The sequence below is a fragment of the Entelurus aequoreus genome, linkage group LG10 (assembly GCF_033978785.1).
Source record: "Entelurus aequoreus isolate RoL-2023_Sb linkage group LG10, RoL_Eaeq_v1.1, whole genome shotgun sequence".
NCBI classification, from domain to species: Eukaryota; Metazoa; Chordata; class Actinopteri; order Syngnathiformes; family Syngnathidae; genus Entelurus; species Entelurus aequoreus.
Genome location: NC_084740.1, coordinates 35109427 through 35129849, shown reverse-complemented (window position 1 = coordinate 35129849; position 20423 = coordinate 35109427). Strand labels below are relative to the sequence as shown.

At 40.5% G+C, this 20423-nt stretch overlaps 1 protein-coding gene across 8 annotated transcripts in view; it reads left to right on the top strand.

Moving 5' to 3' along the window:
- mark4b (MAP/microtubule affinity-regulating kinase 4b) overlaps positions 1 to 20423 on the top strand; it is a 77146-nt gene that overhangs the window by 22384 nt on the left and 34339 nt on the right. For all 8 annotated transcript variants that reach the window (XM_062060614.1, XM_062060613.1, XM_062060615.1 and 5 more), the window contains exons 2-3: positions 15104 to 15301; positions 15862 to 15915. In XM_062060614.1, coding sequence (XP_061916598.1) covers positions 15104 to 15301; positions 15862 to 15915 — 252 coding nt within the window. The remainder of the gene's footprint in view (positions 1 to 15103; positions 15302 to 15861; positions 15916 to 20423) is intronic.

The following is a 20423-nucleotide window of genomic DNA, read 5'->3' as shown; positions in this document are numbered from 1 at the left end:
ATACATTATAATACTTAAATTTATTTTCATGTGGAAAACACTCATTTTAAGGAGTTGCGACTTTTATTTTATTTTGTAGTAGTAGCGAGTCAACTTCCTTTGTTTTCACTTTATCGAAGTGCGCATGCAAGTGACGTCAAGCCCACATTGGGTCCACTTTAAAGCCTGTATGCATTTTCACACTGGAGTCTGATAAAAAACACATTTTACTTGCAGTGTACACAGTCGGCTGGAAAAAATCTGATTAAAAAAATAAAATAAAAAATACAAAATAAAAATCCTATTTGGACCACTTTGGTCTGCATTGTAAACATAGTCTATGTGACCCATGTTGGTTTTGGTGTTTTAAGCCTTTGATGACCACAGTTTGCTTCTAGCTTTATTGCAATTGTTCAGTGATGTAATGATGAATGGAAGGTGACTATGAGTTGACACGGGACGTGACCGGCTTTAGCGGCGCTGTCAAGCGTGTATTTACCTGAAAGTCTCAGGAAAGTCATTCTAAACATTCTCTACAAAGTCAAAGCTGCCCCGCCTGCAGCAAGTGAAGCCTGGGCTACTGCTGACTGAGAAACTGCAAGATAAGAAGCCTGTAATGACAACGCAGCCTGAAGGAAACAACACTCTTACCCGACCTACAGTGTAGAACTGGTCTGACGTGGAGCCAACTTGCTAATCTTTATTGGTGCAGATGGTCTGTCCACCGTGGTTGCACGTGCACAGCAATTTCAACGTCTGTCACTGCAAAAGTGAATGCAGGAAGGAATGGCTCAAAATGGCAACAATCAAGTTGTTCAAGAGTGATGTGTGAACCAGCTACTCTGCTACACACGAGTCAAAACATTTATATTACGTATTTAAGTTGCTTGAAAGCTCCTTGCCGATGTTCTCATTTCAGACTCAGTTAATTTTTTGCTTTGTATTCATTCTTGCTGCCCTCACTTTTTAAAGGCAATCAACTCTCTTTAGCTGTCTTTAAATAATTGAATACTCCTAAAATGTGCACACATTTCAATCGTGTGTGACCATGTACTCAATAAGCTGTCACTTTTACCCTGCGTAGGTATTCCATGTTGCAGGAATAACTGTTATTTTCTTCTCGTGAAATGTTTGGCCCTTGGCCCAGCGCCAATGCAACCCTGAGACACGGTGGCTATTTGTCGCTCTGACAGGAAGTGACACTGAGCATCTTCCTGTGGTCATTGACATTGCTTTAGGACACAGGTGTCAAATTCAAGGCCTGTGTCGCATCATTTTTTTGGTCTTCAAAAGCCTGGCAAAATCCATCCATCCATTTTCTACTGCTTATTCCTTTTGGGGTCGCGGGGGGCGCTGGAGCCTATCTCAGCTTCAATCGGGCGGAAGACGGTGTACACCCTGGACAAGTCGCCACCTCATCACTACAATGTGTCAATAAAGTACTTTATCTTTTCTTACTAAATATATTAGTTCTTTCTATTTTGACAAAAAAAAAATACATGTGCTCTATGCAATCGCATATTTTTTTAAGTTGAATATTATCTGATAATACAACAAATATATTCCCATACATTCGAAACATTTTTTTTGTTAAAATATAAATCTTTTTATCTGCTTGACTTTTGATTTCAAAGCAAGTTATCCATCAAATTGTACACTCTAAAAATGGCAATATATTTCACGGTAAAATTGTCACATTTAGTCTGGTTGTACAGCATTTGATTGGAAATGTTTTTTAAGCTGTTTTTTGACGATAAAATTGTGTTTGTATTTTTAAAAAAAAACTGTGGTACTGTTTTTCCATTTACAGTAATAGTGTAAAATCTACAGTTGTTGTTTTTACTGTAAAAAAAAACCGGCAGCTCAGTTGCCAGAATTTTACTGTAAAAAAGCATTTTCTATTTACAGTAATAAAAAAAAACAACTTACATTTTACTGTAAAATTCTGGCAAATGAGCTGACAGGGTTTTTTTTTTCACCATAAAAACAGTGGTAGTGTTTTTCCATTTACAGTAATGTGTAAAAACCACTGTAAATGTTTAAATTTCTTGCGACTGAGCTGACAGTTTTTTTTTACCATTAAATCTACAGCTTTTTTTTTTTTTTACATTGTACATAAAAAAAATTTTCAAATGCATAGGCAGTTGTGTAATAATATCATTCACTGTTAGAAACGGCCCTCTGGGGGCAAACATAACTGCAAAGCGGCCCTCAATGAAAACAAGTATCAAAATTTAAGGAACATATATGTATGTTCTTGTCTCTCATAATGATTGTGACCAATAGACACAATTCTAAAAAAGGTGCAGTTTCCCTTTAAGGCTGGTTCATCAGTTCTCCATAACGACTGGTAGAAACTAAGGCCCACTTTGAGTGTGTACATGCAACAGGGATCTGGTTTCCAATCGCGCATTTGAAAGGGGACCTCTGATAATTCTAACACACTTCCTTATGGTTTAGATTAGAGTTGTCCAGGGATCATTCGCAGCATTTTCTATTTACAGTAAACATAGAAAATTTTTATGTTTTTTTTTTAACCATAAAAACAGTGGTATTGTTTTTCCATTTCCAGTAATATTGTGTAAAAACCAATGTAAATGTTTACGGTAAATTTCTTGCGACTGTGCTGAAAGTTTTTTTTTACCATAAAATCGACAGATTTTTATTTAATTTTTTTACATTGTACATAAAAAAAATAAATGCACAGGCAATTGTGTAATAATATCATTCACTGTTAGAAGCGGCCCTCTGGGGGCAAACATAACTGCGAAACGGCCCTCAATGAAAACAAGTATCAAAATTTAAGGAACAACTTCCACTTTTTGGTGCAAGATTTTGGAGCACGGTTGCGGGAATGTTTGTTCATTTGTGAGGTCAGAGGTCACTGATGTTGGACCTCTTCCACAGCAAACTCCTGCGAGCATGCCTTAAGACTTAGCTTTGTGCAGTGGGAACAGAAAAAAGGAATTCCCCCATGTGTGACGCATACAGAATAAAGACAGGGCCAAAACATTAATATTCAACTTGTCCTCATCTTCAGTGGAGTAATGGTACACACTGCAGATGGCACGGGTTCGATTCCCAGCCTGGTTGCACATACCCATTGGAGATGTCCCAAGACAGCCGGCGTAAAGACTAAGCCAAATATCATGCAGTTTACTCGCTGTGGCGTCGAAAGACAACAGCAAAGTGTGTTTGTCGTGAGATTTTAAAAAGATAAAAATGTTTATACTGGACTATAGTTGTTAAATGAAAATACGCCTCATTGACATTTCTGCTTGGCACTCTAACCATGACACGTGTTGTGGCAACACACACATTGCGTTACTGCTCATCTGCAACACAACACCGCAACGCTAAATCAAAGTCATTACCCAAATGGATGTGACGTCCCAAATAACACTTAGTGTCAGCTGATGAGTCACGCCTCTGGTAGTCTCTCTCTTCACCTGCTCCGCGCTCGGAAGACATGTTGCGTCCGCTGTGTGTTCTGCGTGTCATATTGTATTTGTGTTTTGCGGCAGTCATATTGTAGTTGTGTGTTCTACGCCAGGGCCCATGACACGCCCGTGTGAGGTCACAAAGCCCAGAGAGGGAGCAGGAACTGGAGCAGCGCTGCTGATCGATGTGTGTTATTGCCACAGGGATGGTGGGGAGGGTTTCAAGGTTGCGCCACTCTTCAGCTGGGGAATGACGTCACACATCCTGTCAATGCGTGTCGCACTTCCTCTTACAACACACACATTAACATGACAGCAGCAGCCGGTTTGTTTTTCGTTATTCCTCTCACAACGTCACTTACACAATGTACCATGTCAAAACGTTTACTTGCACAGGCAATTAGCATTCTTAGCTGTCATTCTTCACTACAACAATATTTAACTCTTCGCCATTGTTTTTGCTGGTCAAATATTAGAAGATCAGCGCCCCACAGTCAGCACTTTCATACATTTGAGTCATGAAATGTGCTCAAATTATTATTTATTAATTGATTATTGCAGGAAGCTGTTTCCTAATTCCGTTTTCAATCAATTGTGAAACGCTGTCAATAAATCCTAAGCATCCAGTTAATTACACCGACAACTGATGAAAACATTTCTACAACACTGACATTTTGACAGCTTTATAATAAAAATGTCGCGTTGACACAATGTTGGCACTTTACGTAAAAATTTTACGAGATACTAAAGGAAGCCTCTTGGTATTTTCTCTTATGGCGGCTGATGATGATGCAATGTGACATCATCAGTCACAAGCTGTCATCTTATTAGCCACACCAGTACTCAAAATATTGCATCCACTTAACTTTTTCCCCAATTTCATTTTATTATTATTATTATTATTTTTTAATTATTATTATTTTTGTTTAATCTTATTATTTATTTGTGTGTGGCGTCGCACGGGTCTCGCTTCCTGTTGGGTGGGGTCCGTGCCCGTGTGGCCCGACCTTGCGCTGTGGGGTCTCTGTTGGCGACTTGATGTGGTGGCGGCGCGGCGCCCGTGTCTGGTCTGGATACTGTGTCTCGGTTGTTTGGTCGGTGGTGTGTTTGTGCGGGTTTGGGTTGGGGTGGTGGGGTCTTTTGGTGGTGGGTGGGGGGGGTGTTGGTGTCTCTTGTTTGCGTGTTGGCGTTTGGGCTTGCTGGCGGGCTGGCGCTGGCTGGTCTCTGTGATCCTGTTGGCGTGTGGTTGCCGGTCGCGGTTTTTTTTTGATCGCTTTGATTTGATTGGGTGGTGCTGGCTGTCTGGGGGTGTTGTGGCTGCTGTTTCTGCTGCCGTTTGTTTGTGGTGTGGGGGGGTGGCTGATGTTGTGACTGGTGGCAGCGCGCGCGCGTGGTGGTTGTCGGGGCTGACAAACTGTGTATGTGTATGTATGTATGTATGTATATGTATGTATGTGTATGCATGTGTATGTGTGTGTATGTGTACATATGTATGTTTATGTGTATGTATATATATATGTATGTATATTTCTGGGGGTACGTTCTGGGCCTGCCTGTCGGGTGGGGGGTCGGCGCCTCAGGCTACTGCATCCGGACTGCGTGTCTGGAGCTCCTGGGTCCCACCGTCCATCCCTTCCGGGTGCCCATCTTGGTTGGGGCCTGCTGGGTCTGGTCCTTGCGTCTACTGTGGTAGCTTGATGCTGCAGGGTATTCCGAGGTGCTGCGAGTCGGCCAGTTGTTGGGGTAGCGACCTTGTGTGTCAGCATGTCTGTGATCTTCTTTTAATAATTTTTTTATTATTTATAAATACATTTAATTATTTATTTATTCTTATTTTTTAATATATTTTATTAATATTATTATTATTATTATTATTATTATGTATTTATTTATTTTATTTATTTATTGCCCCTACCTCAGGGGGGGACTCGGCGGGGCGGTTGCTGGTTGTTCCATCTCCATCGTTGGGGTCCCTGCGGGTGGGGTGGGTGGTTCCTGTGGCGCCGTGCTGGGTGGTCCTGTGGCGGCCGGCTTGGGTGGGGTGGCCGTGGGCTGGCCTCACCGCGCTCTCCGGGGGTGGGGGGGGGGCTCGTGGGGGCCCGGTTGCCGGTGGGGCGGGGGCGGTCTTCCCGTCCGGTTGCGGGGGGTCTCCGGGCCCCTCGGGCGGGGCGTCCCGCCTTTCTGTCCGTGTGGAGTGTGGTCTCTCGCTGGCTTGGGGTCTGGCTGCCCCCTGCTTTTCTCGTGCCTTGTCCTCTGCCGGGTGCGTCTGTCTGCGGCCTGCTGCTGGCCCTTGTGGGCGGCGCGGTGGGCCAGGCTCTGGGGTTCCTGTCGCTGTCCGGCTTGGCTGCGTGGGGGCGGTGGCCCCTGGTTCCCTGGGCACCACACCTACTGTTTGTGGGATGGGCTCTCGGGGAGGCTGGGGCCGTACTCTGGCTCCCGCACACACTGGGAGTCAAATGTATTGTACATGCAAATTCACATATACTCACACACATACATACAGACATACATAGGTACCTACGCTCCCACAAACATATACAAATAAATACAGTACATATTTACACACTCAAAGTTCGTACATCCACACACACATTCATTATACAAACATACTGTATACACATACTGTACATATACATTCACTGTAAAAACATACATATACACATACTGTACATATACACTCACTGTACAAACACACACATACACTTTCTACACATATACATTCACTGTACAAACACACACATACATATACTGTACATATACATTCACTGTACAAACACACATATACACATATTGTACATATACATTCACTGTTCAAACACACATACTGTATACACATACTGTACATATACATTCGCTGTACACACATATACACATACTGTACATATACATTCACTGTACAAGCACACATACACATACTGTACATATACAAGTACATATGCACACATACACTCATGCAGATAATCACGTTTCATCAAACATATATTAACGTTGTTGCCCTAGGGTAAACTGGGTATAACACATGGCACACTGACAAAGCTTAACCTATTGTTACTATAACAATCTACAAGGTTAATGTAGGTTGCTTCTCTTTCTTCCCCTCCATTTTTCTGCATTCTTTCGTATCTCAAGTTATCATTACGTATATGTATTGTTGCATTTGAACAATTGTATTGTTGATAATAACGGTAAAGTATTGGTATTGTTTATTATCAATAGCACTACTTCTATTGGTATTCATATTGCTCCATTTTTAGTGTAATAATGCTCATGGTCATTTCTGTATTTTTTTTTTATTTTAGCTAACTGCTTATTTGCTATTACTTTTACCATCATATTTGTACATGTCATATTTGCTGATGTTGCTCTGTTGTTGTTGTTGTGTTTGCTGTTATTGTTTTTGTCTCTCTGTCTAATCCCCCTCTTGTCCCCACAATTCCCCCCTCTGTCTTCCTTTTTCTCTCTTTCTATCCCCTCCTGTTCCGGCCCGGCTGCACCAAATGATAATATAAATACATTTAATAAAGTCAAAATACAAGTAAGGCAACAAGAGAAGTATCCTACACTTCTCTTTTGTAAAGTAAATCTGAACAGCCGATATGGGCATCTACATCTGCTATATCAGACCTGGGCATTCTGCGGCCGGCGGGCCGCATCCGGCCCCTTGTACGTCCCTGTCCGGCCCGCGTGAGGCCAATTATAAATTACAAAATACATTTTTAAAAGTATCTATTTCGAGTGTGCAATACAACGGTGCTGCTTTTGTTTTGAAAAGCGTTATTTGTATTATGTGCGCGCAGCGGCAATCACAAATACAAAATAAATTTAAAAAAAACATCTTTGTCGTGCGTGCAATACAACTGTGCGGCTTTTATTTTGAAAAGTGTTATATGTGCGTATGTCCTGTGAGGGAAGGCGCACAGCGACAAGTGATGCCCGGTTATCCCCGAGACGCTAAAAAGAGAAAAGTTGATGACGAATGGCGTGTTTTAAAAAAGACATGGACTGCCAAGTAAAGGTAAAGCAGTGTGCTTATTTGTGGTACACACGTTGCTGTCTTTAAAGAATATAGTGTAACGACCTGATGAAGTAGATGTTGTCTTCTTGAGTTGCGTAAATGAGAAGTGCGTGTGGAAGGAACGAGATATGTTGAGCTGTGTTAGTATAGCTTGCTCAATAAAAGTTTAAAAAGAGCGTCAGACTTCGTGTGCACTTCTTCTGGACGCTACAATTGGTGTCAGAAGTAAAACTTTGCGCATACTGCACTGTTTGTGTGCTACGTCATCGGGAGGTACGTGCCACGTGAGGAGCTCGCCGCAAAGAGAGAGAGAGACAGAGAGAGAGAGAGACAGAGAGAGAGAGAGAGCGTTTACAGGTGCAGCCACGCTGCTTGCCACGGGGGGAATTCCGCCCTCAATGAAGACTCCCAGGTTTGATGGCAAGGCGAACTGGGAGGCATTTCATCCCACTTGTGACATCAATTGTAGCGTCCAGAAGAAGTGCACACCAAGCCTGACGCTCTTTTTAAACTTTTATTGAGTAACCTATACTAACACAGCTCAACTTATCTCGTTCTTTCCAAAAAGAAAACCAATCCTCACTCCTCATTTCCGCAACAGCAACGCTTCTTCCTTCTTCGCCAATCACCTTACAGACGTGCTACGTTCACAACAAAGAGGATGCAGGATGAAGTGACAGAAATTGACATTTTTGTATTGTAATATACATCAGGAAGTGTTGTGTAAGAAAGTGTTAAAAATAAAACCATCAAAAGCCATCTGCTTTTGTATAAAGATAAGTTAGGTTAAATGAAAATATCATTATTATCTATCTTACGGTATATCAAAAATAATTTGAGCAAAATTTAATTGAAATATTGTCGGTGTGGCCCTCCAGCAGTGCTCGGGTTGCTCATGCGGCCCCCGGTAAAAATTAATTGCCCACCCCTGTGCTATATGATTTGCCCGAGAAGCTGGGCAGGACATTATTTAAAAAAAAAAAAAAAAAAAACTTTTCCCCCAACGCCTTTCAAGTTAATTTGAACTGCCGTCCTAAGTGGACAGTAGAAAAATATAATAATAATAAAAAAATAAAAATATGGATGTATTAGAAATTGTATTAATTAGGGATGTCCGATAATATCGGACTGCTGATATTATTGGGCGATAAATGCTTTAAAATGTAATATTGTAAATTATCCGTTTCAAAATTATCAGTATCTGTTTCAAAAAGTAAAATTTATGACTTTTTAAAACGCAGCTGTGTACACGGACATAGGGAGAAGTACAGAGCGCCAATAAACCTTAAAGGCACTGCCTTTGCGTGCCAGCCCAATCACATAATACCTACGGCTTTTCACACACACAAGTGAATGCAATGCATACTTGGTCAACAGCCATACAGGTCACACTGAGGGTCCCGTATAAACAACTTTAACACTGTTACAAATATGCGCCACACTGTGAACCCACACCAAACAAGAATGACAAACACATTTCGGGAGAACATCCGCACCGTAACACAACATAAACACAACAGAACAAATACCCAGAACCCCTTGCATCACTAACTCTTCCGGGACGCTATTGTATACACCCCCCGCTACCCCGCCCACCTCATGCTCTCTCAGGGAGAGCATGTCCCAAATTCCAAGCTGCTGTTTTGAGGCATGTTAAAAAAATAATGCACTTTGTGACTTCAATAATAAATATGGCAGTGCCATGTTGGCATTTTTTTCCATAACTTGAGTTGATTTATTTTGGAAAACCTTGTTACATTGTTTAATGCATCCAGCGGGGCATCACAAGAAAATTAGGCATAATAATGTGTTAATTCCACAACTGTATATATCGGTATCGGTTGATATCGGAATCGGTAATTAAGAGTTGGACAATATCGGATATCGGCAAAAAAGCCATTATCGGACATCTCTAGTATTAATGAATTTGACAGTTTGTATTACTGTTTTACATTTTTTTAATAAAAAAACATGATTGAAATAGCCGCACTTTAGTAAACTCATGGACAGACTGGGCTAGCTTGATAGCTTAAATGCTAGCATGAATACAAGAGACATTAACGTCTTTCCTTGTTAAAGAAACAACATACCCCAATCTAAACCTATTGCTGTCTGAACAACTAAGACATTCAAAGTGCACATTGAACCTATAAGCTGTGTTCTCTTAAAACAGAGTGATTGATCTATACTCGGAGGAATATGACACATAAGTGTTTTTACGGTGCGTTTAAGGACAGCTGAACAGAGTTGGACGCCAGAGCACTCACACTAATCAGTGAAGGAAAATAAACACAAAACATGCAAAATAGGGGGCTATCTAACAGTGTGTCTATTTGTTTAAGATGTTTAAAAAAATCTAAATATTTCATTGTGTAAGTACTTTTTGAGCACATTCCACAAAACCGCGATAATAATAATCGTAATCATAACCTTAACATGAAATGTTCGTATCGTTAATTCCTAAAACATATTCTAACATTTAATAAAGTAAATTCCAAATAATGCAACCAGAGAAGTATTCCACGCTTCCTCTTTTGTAAAGTAAAAAGTGGAAAAAAAAGAAGTATTTTATTCAACGAGCTGCCTTACAAACAAACGCTGCCATTTTAATCAAGGTCTCAAACTTCATTGTCGTAGGCATGACAGCGGGCACTTCCTGCTCGGTTCGTTTTTTTGAAAATGATACAGGGCGGCAGAGGCTCAAAGTGATGCATGGTCATTGGTCGCCCAAAATGAAGGTGGTGTCGTGAGACAAAAGACGTGCCCGGGCATAGGGAAGCAGTGTTGAGGGAACGGAACGTCTGGGGGAGGGGGACAGCCGAGACGAGGAGACGTGGGGAGAATGATTGGGGGAAGGGTGATAGGGACGAGAAAATGAAGGTGAAAGAACAGCTTGAAGGAAAGAATTTGGTCCTGAAGGTTGGACCTAGTTTGTTTATAAAGGGCCAGTTTGTGTGTACAGCAGACGGAGGGATTTGTCTTCATTGTTTATGTTGCAACCACTCACCTCACCCGACCCCAAAGCCTCCACTGCTGACAGAACTCTGAACATGACTCGCCACCTCGGTTGCACTATCCCCATTGTTATTGTTGTTGTCTACTAATGTTAAATACAAAAAAATAACTTTTGGTGTTAATGTGCATTATGTTATGTGTTAAAACTGTCTCCTTCTAGAATGTTCTGCCACTTAATAAGCAGGTAGGATTTTATTTTGGCCATACTCTTTATAAATATAGACTGATTTCAGCTTCTTGTTTGTAGAAACATGCCCCATCCTTTCGGAGTTGTTTTATTCTGCTAAATGTAAAGTTGTTAAAGGAGAACTGCACTTTTTTTTTAAATTTTGCCTATCCTTCACAATCCTTATTAGATACAAGAAGACAAAAGTTTTTTTTTTGGCTTTCTAATTTGTTAAAATCGGGTCGTTTTAGGTGGCAAGCAATACAACTAATGGGATTTTTCCATTCTGCCTCTGAATCATTTTGAAAATGCATCCAGGACAAGCTTGACATCACCCCAAGCGATTCGAGTAACACAACTTGGACAGAGCTGACCGCAGACCCCCCCCCCCCCCCCCCCCCTCATTCCCTGTGTTTATTTACTTTTACGTTATATTTTATTGTATATCTTATGTAGTATTTATTTATTTATTATACCTTATCAATTATTTTATTTATCTTTAATATATTTTGTTAGATTGAATCTAAGTTTGCATATATTCATGTGTCTATATTTGTTTTGGGCACTAGGTGACATTTACCTTGGAGTTAAGTGGGTGGGTACTGTAAGGGGTTGGGTTTATTATGTTACATATTGTAAAATGTGCAGATACCTCAACTTGCTGTTGCCATGATCCATCACACTGTACTGTCTGCAAAATTCAACAAAAATAGTTGAAAAAAAAAAAAAAAAAAAAAATGCATCCAAAAACCGCCAATAATACTTGATTTACATTCCGTACCCTTTATAATAGCCAAGCTTTAGCGACATTGTTATTCTAAGAGCGGACACTGAGGAACTCTTTTTTTCTAGCGTATTAAACACATTGCCTTGCAACAGCATGCTAATACATTAGCCGTAAGTTAGCTTCTTGCATCAGCAGCTGAATCGCTTTTGAGTTTGTAATGCACAACACAATGCGATAGAACTATAATCTGTACTGGCTGAAAAAACACGGACAATCATATTGCAGTATCCATAAAGAATTAGCCCACATTTCATATTTAGTTTTTACACAGCTTGCTCGGCAGCGTATAAAGTTGTAATAACAAGCATGATGTGCTGCATGTATTGTGATCAATATTATAATGATTCTCTCGATAGACATTTGTCCACTTGTTCAAGCCTTTTCCTGTTGATTTTGGGTGAGCACTCCATTTATGTCGGCATAGAGGGCTTTATGGCTACAAAGGTGACTCCCATTAGCCGCAGCTTGCGAGCGTTTTTTATCATCTTTAGATTCTTTAAAAAAAGGAGACATATATGGTACTGTCTCTCATAATGATTGTGAACAATAGGCAACATTCTAAAAAGGTTGCAGTTCCCCTTTAAGGCTGGTTCATCAGTCCTCCACAACGACCGGTAGAAACTAAGGCCCACTTTGAGTGTCTACATGCAACAGGGATCTGGTTTCCAATCGCGCATTTGAAAGGGGACCTCTGATAATTCTAACACACTTCCTTATGGTTTAGATCAGAGTTGTCGAGGGACCATTTGCAGCCCTCAGCTTGTTTTGTATTAGCCCGCGACAAATTCTAAAGACAAAATATAAAACTTCCCGATTACATTACAGAAAAAAACTAGAATATGCATTTTAGAGAGAAACTGCATGTGAATGCTGAAATATGCAAGCCGCACATAAATGCTAATGTTAGCATGCTAACAGTTAGAATGCGTCAAGTATCAAGTCATATGACTATTAAGCGTGGACATGTAATATAGCTATACAAAAAGTTAGCATGCTAATATTAGCATGTTAACATGTTACCGTTGGCATGTGTCAAGTAGCAAGTTATAGGACTCTGAGGTGTTTGAATGAAAAATTGGCTGAAAGAGTTTGCATGCTAATGTTGGTGAAGCTGCCTGAGGCTGAGCCAATCAGTGGCCACATTACTGTGGTCTCATTGTTTTGGTCTCGTCTAGTGGCCAATACTACTGTAGTATTGGTATTTTTAGTACATTTACCGTATTTTTCGGACTATAAGTCGCAGTTTTTTTCATAGTTTGGCCGGGGGTGTGACTTATACTCAGGAGAGACTTATGTGTGAAATTATTAACACATTAGCGTAAAATATCAAATAATATTATTTAGCTCATTCACGTAAGAGACTAGACGTATAAGATTTCATGGGATTTAGCGATTAGGAGTGACAGATTGTTTGATAAACGTATAGCATGTTCTATATGTTATAGGTATTTGAATGACTCTTACCATAATATGTTACGTTAACATACCAGGCACGTTCTCAGTTGGTTATTTATGCGTCATATAACGTACACTTATTCAGCCTGTTTTTCACTATTCTTTATTTATTTTAAATTGCCTTTCAAATGTCTATTCTTGGTGTTGGATTTTATCAAATAAATTTCCCCCAAAAATGCGACTTATACTCCAGTGCGACTTATATATGTTTTTTTCCTTCTTTATTATGCATTTTCGACCGGTGCGACTTATACACTAAAAAATGCGGTAGCCGTTTTATGCCTGAACTTTTTAATTTAGGGCACAATTTGCTTTATTACTGATAACACATAGCTAAGATTTTGATGTTGTGTTCAGATATATTGTATTGTTCTTAGTATTTTTAAAGTACAAAATCTTTTCAAGTGGCACCCGCATGCTTCAATTTTTACTTATGCGGCCCTCGCTGGAAAAAGTTTGGACACCACCGGTCTAGATATACACTACCGTTCAAAAGTTTGGGGTCACCCAAACATTTTTGTGGAATAGCCTTCATTTCTAAGAACAAGAATAGACTGTCGAGTTTCAGATGAAAGTTCTCTTTTTCTGGCCATTTTGAGCGTTTAATTGACCCCACAAATGTGATGCTCCAGAAACTCAATCTGCTCAAAGGAAGGTCAGTTTTGTAGCTTCTGTAACGAGCTAAACTGTTTTCAGATGTGTGAACATGATTGCACAAGGGTTTTCTAATCATCAATTAGCCTTCTGAGCCAATGAGCAAACACATTGTACCATTAGAACACTGGAGTGATATTTGCTGGAAATGGGCCTCTATACACCTATGTAGATATTGCACCAAAAACCAGACATTAGCAGCTAGAAAAGTCATTTACCACATTAGCAATGTATAGAGTGTATTTCTTTAAAGTTAAGACTAGTTTAAAGTTATCTTCATTGAAAAGTACAGTGCTTTTCCGTAAAAAATAAGGACAATGTGACCCCAAACTTTTGAACGGTAGTGTAATTTTTACTCCACACCCGTTTTCTGAGTCTGTCTGCAAACAGTTTGTGTGTGGAGGCCTTCCCTACAGATTGCAAATACGCAAAAGCATGTACGAGGATGCCAGCATAACAACCTGCGATGTCACAAAATGGCCCACCTGCAAAAACACAGCGTTCAGAGACATGAAAGCTCACGACCTCGCGCCCAAATGCATGAACCTTATGATTTGACGCTTTGGCATTGTTTAACACGAGCGTCCAACATTGTAACAACATTTATAAGTCGGAAAAGAGGTGTTAAAACTTTAACGATATTATTAAGGTGTTAACCTGTGTTGTACAAAGCTGGTTTCTCTCAAATTCATGCAGTAATTGTTTTTTTCAAGTAGTGAATTACAAATGTTGATTCACTCTGCAGAATGTTGTCTATATGCATTGTATATACATAATTCATTGAACCAATTTTCAATGTTCATGAATAATTTAATGTAGGCACGACACTGTTGTTTGGATGTTTCAGGAATAGATACAATTGTGGTCAGTAATTTATATCAGATGACAGATCCACTATTATAACAATAGCCTGTCGAGAGATTCATATCTTTTATTTAGCAGACAAAGGCCTCGGTATTTAAAATACAATAATACCTCAATTTTTATTAGTGACCCATTCCAAAAGGTCCAACGAAAACAGAATCGTACAAAAAACTAAGCATATTTTCCCATAAGAAACAACGTTAATGCCATTACTCCATTTCAGACTCTTTTTGGTGAAACTGTCGATGAGCAAAGGTGGAGGATTAAAGTGGAGAACCACACCGATGCCACCTATTTATGCTTTGCTACGGGTTACTTGAACTCAAAAATGTTTCCTAACTTTTTTATTAAAGTGCTGGCACTTGCAGGCTCCTCCTGCCCCATTGTGGTTTGTTTTGCAGTTGTACTGGATAAAAAAAGCCAATGTCACCAACGCATAAGATTCTTCTGGATTTCAAGATGCGCAGGCAAACAGACGAGTTTGTTACACACAGTGTATGGCCATACGAAAAGATTTAGTAAAATCAAACAAAAAGTCCTCTGTACGAAAACCGTACATGATCCATTACAGTATGGAAGTCTGGCCACACACTAATTAACTGCAAGTTTTGTAGGACTGTTGTGGTCGCAGTGGACCTGAAAGCCACACCTGTATGTTTTTCTACTGAGTGTCGTTTGTGAGTCTTTGCTGATCCTGACGGTCCACCTGTATCGTCTTGTCCCCTCAGCACACCTCCCTTTCCACCAGCCGCTCAGACAAAGGAACGGGCTGGTCGAGCCGCTCGCTGGGCGCACGATGTCGAAACTCCATCGCACTGTGTTCGGACGAGCAGCCGCACATTGGGAACTACCGGCTGCTCAAGACCATCGGCAAAGGCAACTTTGCCAAGGTCAAACTGGCGCGGCACATCCTGACGGGCAGAGAGGTGAGTTTTAAGGCTTTTACTACTTTTCCAAGCTACTGTGGTGGTTCTTGCCAGCTGTGATGACGATGACCTACATTGTTTCACAGCAGCTAACTTGTCAAAAAGCCATGAATGAAACTGTGTGTGAGTCATGTGAGTAACAATGGCTCTTTGATTGAAGCTTTTATTAGTAGATTGCACAGTACAGTACATATTCCGTACAATTGACCACTAAATGGTAACACCCGAATAAGTTTTACACTTGTTTAAGTCGGGGTCCACGTAAATCAATTCATGGCTCAGCGTGTTGGTTTGACGTAGTCCTTGAGAGGGTCACCGTTGATCCGTGTTGGTTTGTGGTCCTCACTTCCTGTACTTTCTCACAGTCAAACACTGTAGTGTGTTTGTCCTCACTGCGGTGCCTTCACGGAACCTGGAGGACATTTGTGTTCACAATCAGCATTATAAGCTGAACTCTTCACCTGATTACAAATCTAAGTTTGTTGCTAATATTTATGTATTTACCTTTTATGTTATTAGTTGTTTTTACATTAACTGTTGTTTTTTTGTTTCTTATATAGGTTGCAATAAAGATCATCGATAAAACACAGCTCAACCCGACCAGCCTGCAGAAGGTGAGTGAAATGTTGTTGGAAAACAGAAGATCCACACCCAAAAACATTATCTGATAATGGCTTCAATGCAAAACCCAAAACCAGTTAAGTTGGTACGTTGTGTAAATCGTAAATAAAAAGCATTACAAATCCTTTTCATCTTATATGTAATTGAATAGACTGCAAAGACAAGATATTCAATGTTCAAACTAGGGCTGCAACAACTAATTGATTAAATCGATTAAAATCGATTATTAAAATAGTTGCCGATTAATTTAGTCATCGATTCGTTGGATCTATGCTATGCGCATGCGCCGAGTTTTTTGGGTTTTTTTATACAATTTTTTTTAATTTTTTTTTTATTTTTTAATAAACCTTTATTTTTAAACTGCAACATTTACAAACAGCTGAGAAACAATAATCAAAATAAGTATGGTGATAGTATGCTGTTTTTTTTCAAAAAAATGCTGGATAGGATAGAAATTTAGTTTGTCTCTTTTATCCGATTATTCATCGAAGTAATAATCGACAGATTAATCGATTATCAAATTAATCGTTAGTTGCAGTTCAAACTAAGAAACTTAATTTTTTTTGCAAATAATCATTAACTTAGGCAGCAACACATTGCAAAAAGTTGGCTCAGGGGCATTTTTACATGGCCTTTCCTTTTAACAACACTCAGTAAACGTTTGGGAACTGAGGAGACCAATTTTTGAAGCTTTTCAGGTGGAATTCTTTCCCATTCTTGCTTGATGTATAGCTTTATGTTGTTCAACAGTCCGGGGTCTCCGTTGTCAGATTTTACACTTCATAATGCGCCACACTTTTTCAATTGGACACAGGTCTGGACTACAGGCAGGCCAGTCTAGTACCCGCACTCTTTTACTACGAAGCCACGCTGTAAAACTGGACAATCATGCATTACATACTATACATTACCTTTTGCACTATATTAATTTATATTATTATGTGTTGTCAACTTTGTACTTTTTTATGTCATTGCCTGAAATAAATAAATAAATGGAAAAAAATGAATGAATGAAGCCACACTGTTGTAACACGTGCAGAATGTGGCTTGGCATTGTCTTGCTGAAATAAGCAGGGGCGTCCATGAAAAAGACGTTGCTTGGATGGCAACATATGTTGCTCCAAAATCTGTATGTACCTTTCAGGGTATATACAGTATGTACATACAGTATGTATGTACCTTAATAAGAATAAATAATAATAATAATAAATAAAGTAATGGTACCTTCACTGATGTGTAAGTTACCCATGCCTTGGGCACTAATACACCCCCATACCACCGGATCACAGATGCTGGCTTTTGAACTTTGCGCCTATAACAGTTCAGATGGTTCTTTTCCTCTTTGGTCTGGAGGACACGACGTCCACAGTTTCCAAAAACAATTTGAAATGTGGACTCGTCAGAACACTTTTTCACTTTGCATCAGTCCATTTTGGATGAGCTTGGGCAGAGTGAAGCCGGCAGCGTTACTGGGTGTTGTTGATAAATGGCTTTCGCTTTGCGTAGTAGAATTTTTAACTTGCACTTACAGATGTAGCGACGAACTGTAGTTACTGACAGTGGTTTTCTGAAGTGTTCCTGAGCCCATGTGGTGATATCCTTTCCATACTGATGTCGGTTTTTGATGCAGTACCGCCTGAGGGATCGAAGGTCACGGGAATTGCCGCTTATGTGCAGTGATTTCTCCAAATTCTCTGAAACTTTTGATGATATTACAGACCGTAGATGGTGAAATCCCTAAATTCCTTGCAATAGCTCGTTGAGAAATGTTGTTCTTAAACTGTTCGACAATTTGCTCATGCATTTGGTCACAAAGTGGTGACCCTCGCCCCATCCTTTTTTGTGAATGACTGACTATTTCATGGAAGCTGCTTTTATACCCAATCATGGCACCCACCTGTTCCCAATTAGCCTGTTCACCTGTGGGATGTTCCAAATAAGTGTTTGATGAGCATTCCTGAACTTTCTCAGTCTTTTTTGCCACTTGTGCCAGCTTTTTTGAAAGACGTTACAGGCATCAAATTCCAAATGAGCTAATATTTGCAAAAAATAACAAAGTTTACCAGTTCGAACGTTAAGTATCTTGTCTTTGCAGTCTATTCAATTGAATATAGGTTGAAAAGGATTTGCAAATCATGTATCACAATACGAAGGTCCTGGGTTTGATCCTGGGCTCGGGGTCTTTCTGTGTGGAGTTTGCATGTTCTCCTCGTGACTGCATGAGTTCCCTCCGGGTACTCCGGCTTCCTCCCACCTCCAAAAACATGCACCTGGGGATAGGTTGATTGGCAACACTAAATTGGCCCTAGTGTGTGAATGTGAGTGTGAATGTTGTCTGTCTATTTGTGTTGGCCCTGAGATGAGGTGGCGACTTGTCCAGGGTGTACCCCGCCTTCCGCCGGAATGCAGCTGAGATAGGCTCCAGCACCCCCCGCGACCCCAAAAAGGACAAGCGGTAGAAAATGGATGGATGGATGGATGTATTCTGTTTTTATTTACGATTTACACAACGTGCTGACTTCACTGGTTTTGGGTTTTGTAAAATGACCTCAACCATTCTCTCAAAAATGGTTGCCGTCTCTAATGTTAACTTTATTTGTAGTCTGACTCTTTAAGTTGTGTGTGTTTAATGGACCATCTTTAAAAAACACACAGTAGTGATGTTTTTATAGATTATTTCAGTAATGGCCGACATGAGTTGAGTTTTAACCTGACCTGGTCAGAAGATGGTGACCTACTACCACAAATAATTTCATAATGGTACATCAATAACTGTTTGTCTTATGCTGGTTTGTGAACAAAAAAAGCAACAGTAGCCTCCTGAGTGGAGGTAAACAAATGTAGCGTTTGATATCAGTTTGGAACCGAATTGAAGGTCTCAGTGTTTTTCAGTCCACTTGATAGAGGAATATGGTCAGAATTGGTTTATTAATATCATAGTCCAGTATTGATTTTTGATGCATTTCTGTAAAAAGAGAAAAGTAGGCTCCACGAGTGTTTGAACAGCTCGCTATCTCTTCGCTCTACGTGCCAGTCGTGTTATCACAAACGTACAGAAGCCTTCAGATAAAACATGAAGGTTTTGCTACTTTTTTAGAACCTTGGTGATGTGCTGTGTGACCACTCGTGTTCTCACACTTGATACAAGTTGCCCTTTGTTCAGTTTGTTAGCTGTGCTAAACAAACGTGACCCGGTCCTGTTATTAGTTGACTTCATCAGCGACTTCGCTCCAACAAATACACAATCAATTCCAGCGTCCACACGCACACACCACGCATATTGATGAGCACTGTGTTGGTTAGCTAACATGTTGAGGTCGGATTTTTATCATGCTGGAGTATCGATGATGGTGCCTGGCCTTGTGCAACAGTTGCTCCCATCTGGCCTAGAAACTGGCCAAAACTTAAACTGCTGACTGATGCCATAAAATCAATGAATGCATTACTCAATCAGATGTTGGACTATTTTCTATCATTAAATCTTCATTTTTAATCCTTGCAGGATATTTGGGACAATTATATGCTTCCAACTTTGTGGGAACTCTTTGGGGAAGGCCCTTTTCTTTTCCCAGTGCACAAAGCAAGAACTAGCTGCTCGTCCTCTTGAGTCGTATCCAAAAGCCTATTTTGAATGGCCCTTTTTTGGCGTAAATGTCCCTGCTGGTCTGCGATGCAGAAAATGTACATTTTTCATCCATTGTTGTTTTGGTTGCCAAGTACTGAACCATGATCAGACTTAGAGTTGAAAAACACAAAGGAAAACCTTGCCATCTTAAGTAGGCGGTTGTCATGTAAATGTCCTCTAAGGCTGCTTGATAACGTGTTTGCGTGGTCATGGGAGACTGTGTTGAGGCCGTCATCAACCAATGCTGGGAAAGGTCTTTAGTCCCCTGCACCGGCCCCCTAAACTCGGAGCGGAATTCCAGACAGGCAAACAAAAGGACACTGGCTGAGGTGGGGAGTAGTTGGGCACAAGAGAAAGACAAGATAGAGAGCAGAACTAAAGAGAACAGACTTGGTCGCCTCTCTGCCTTTGTCTGCACGTGTAATGCAATTATATGCAATGCTATTGTTTGAAGCATCTCTCACTGTGTGTCTGTGCAGCATCATATTGTTGCTTCACAGTGCTTTGTTGGATTCGTACCCACGATAATTAGACAATAAAGACGCAGGGCAGACAGAGCGCAAGCAACACTGACCCAACGCTGACGTCCTGTCTTGAGTGAACCGAGTCAGGATTGTGATGCTGGGGAAAAACAGTGAAGTGCTTGCATGAACTGTGACGCCACATTGCGGAGCGGCCCTTCATCGGGGCTCTTTAAGCCGTGCGATTGACTGCAGTGGCCATCACTTCCCCTCAGTATTTCAACATCAAAGTTGTGTCCATGTGCGTCAAAGACAGGAGACACTTAGCCTGGTTGAACAGGTCAGACGCCATGACGCATGAATCAAACATTGCGCAGCACACCCGCTAAATGAGAGAGAGCCACACAAGGAAACA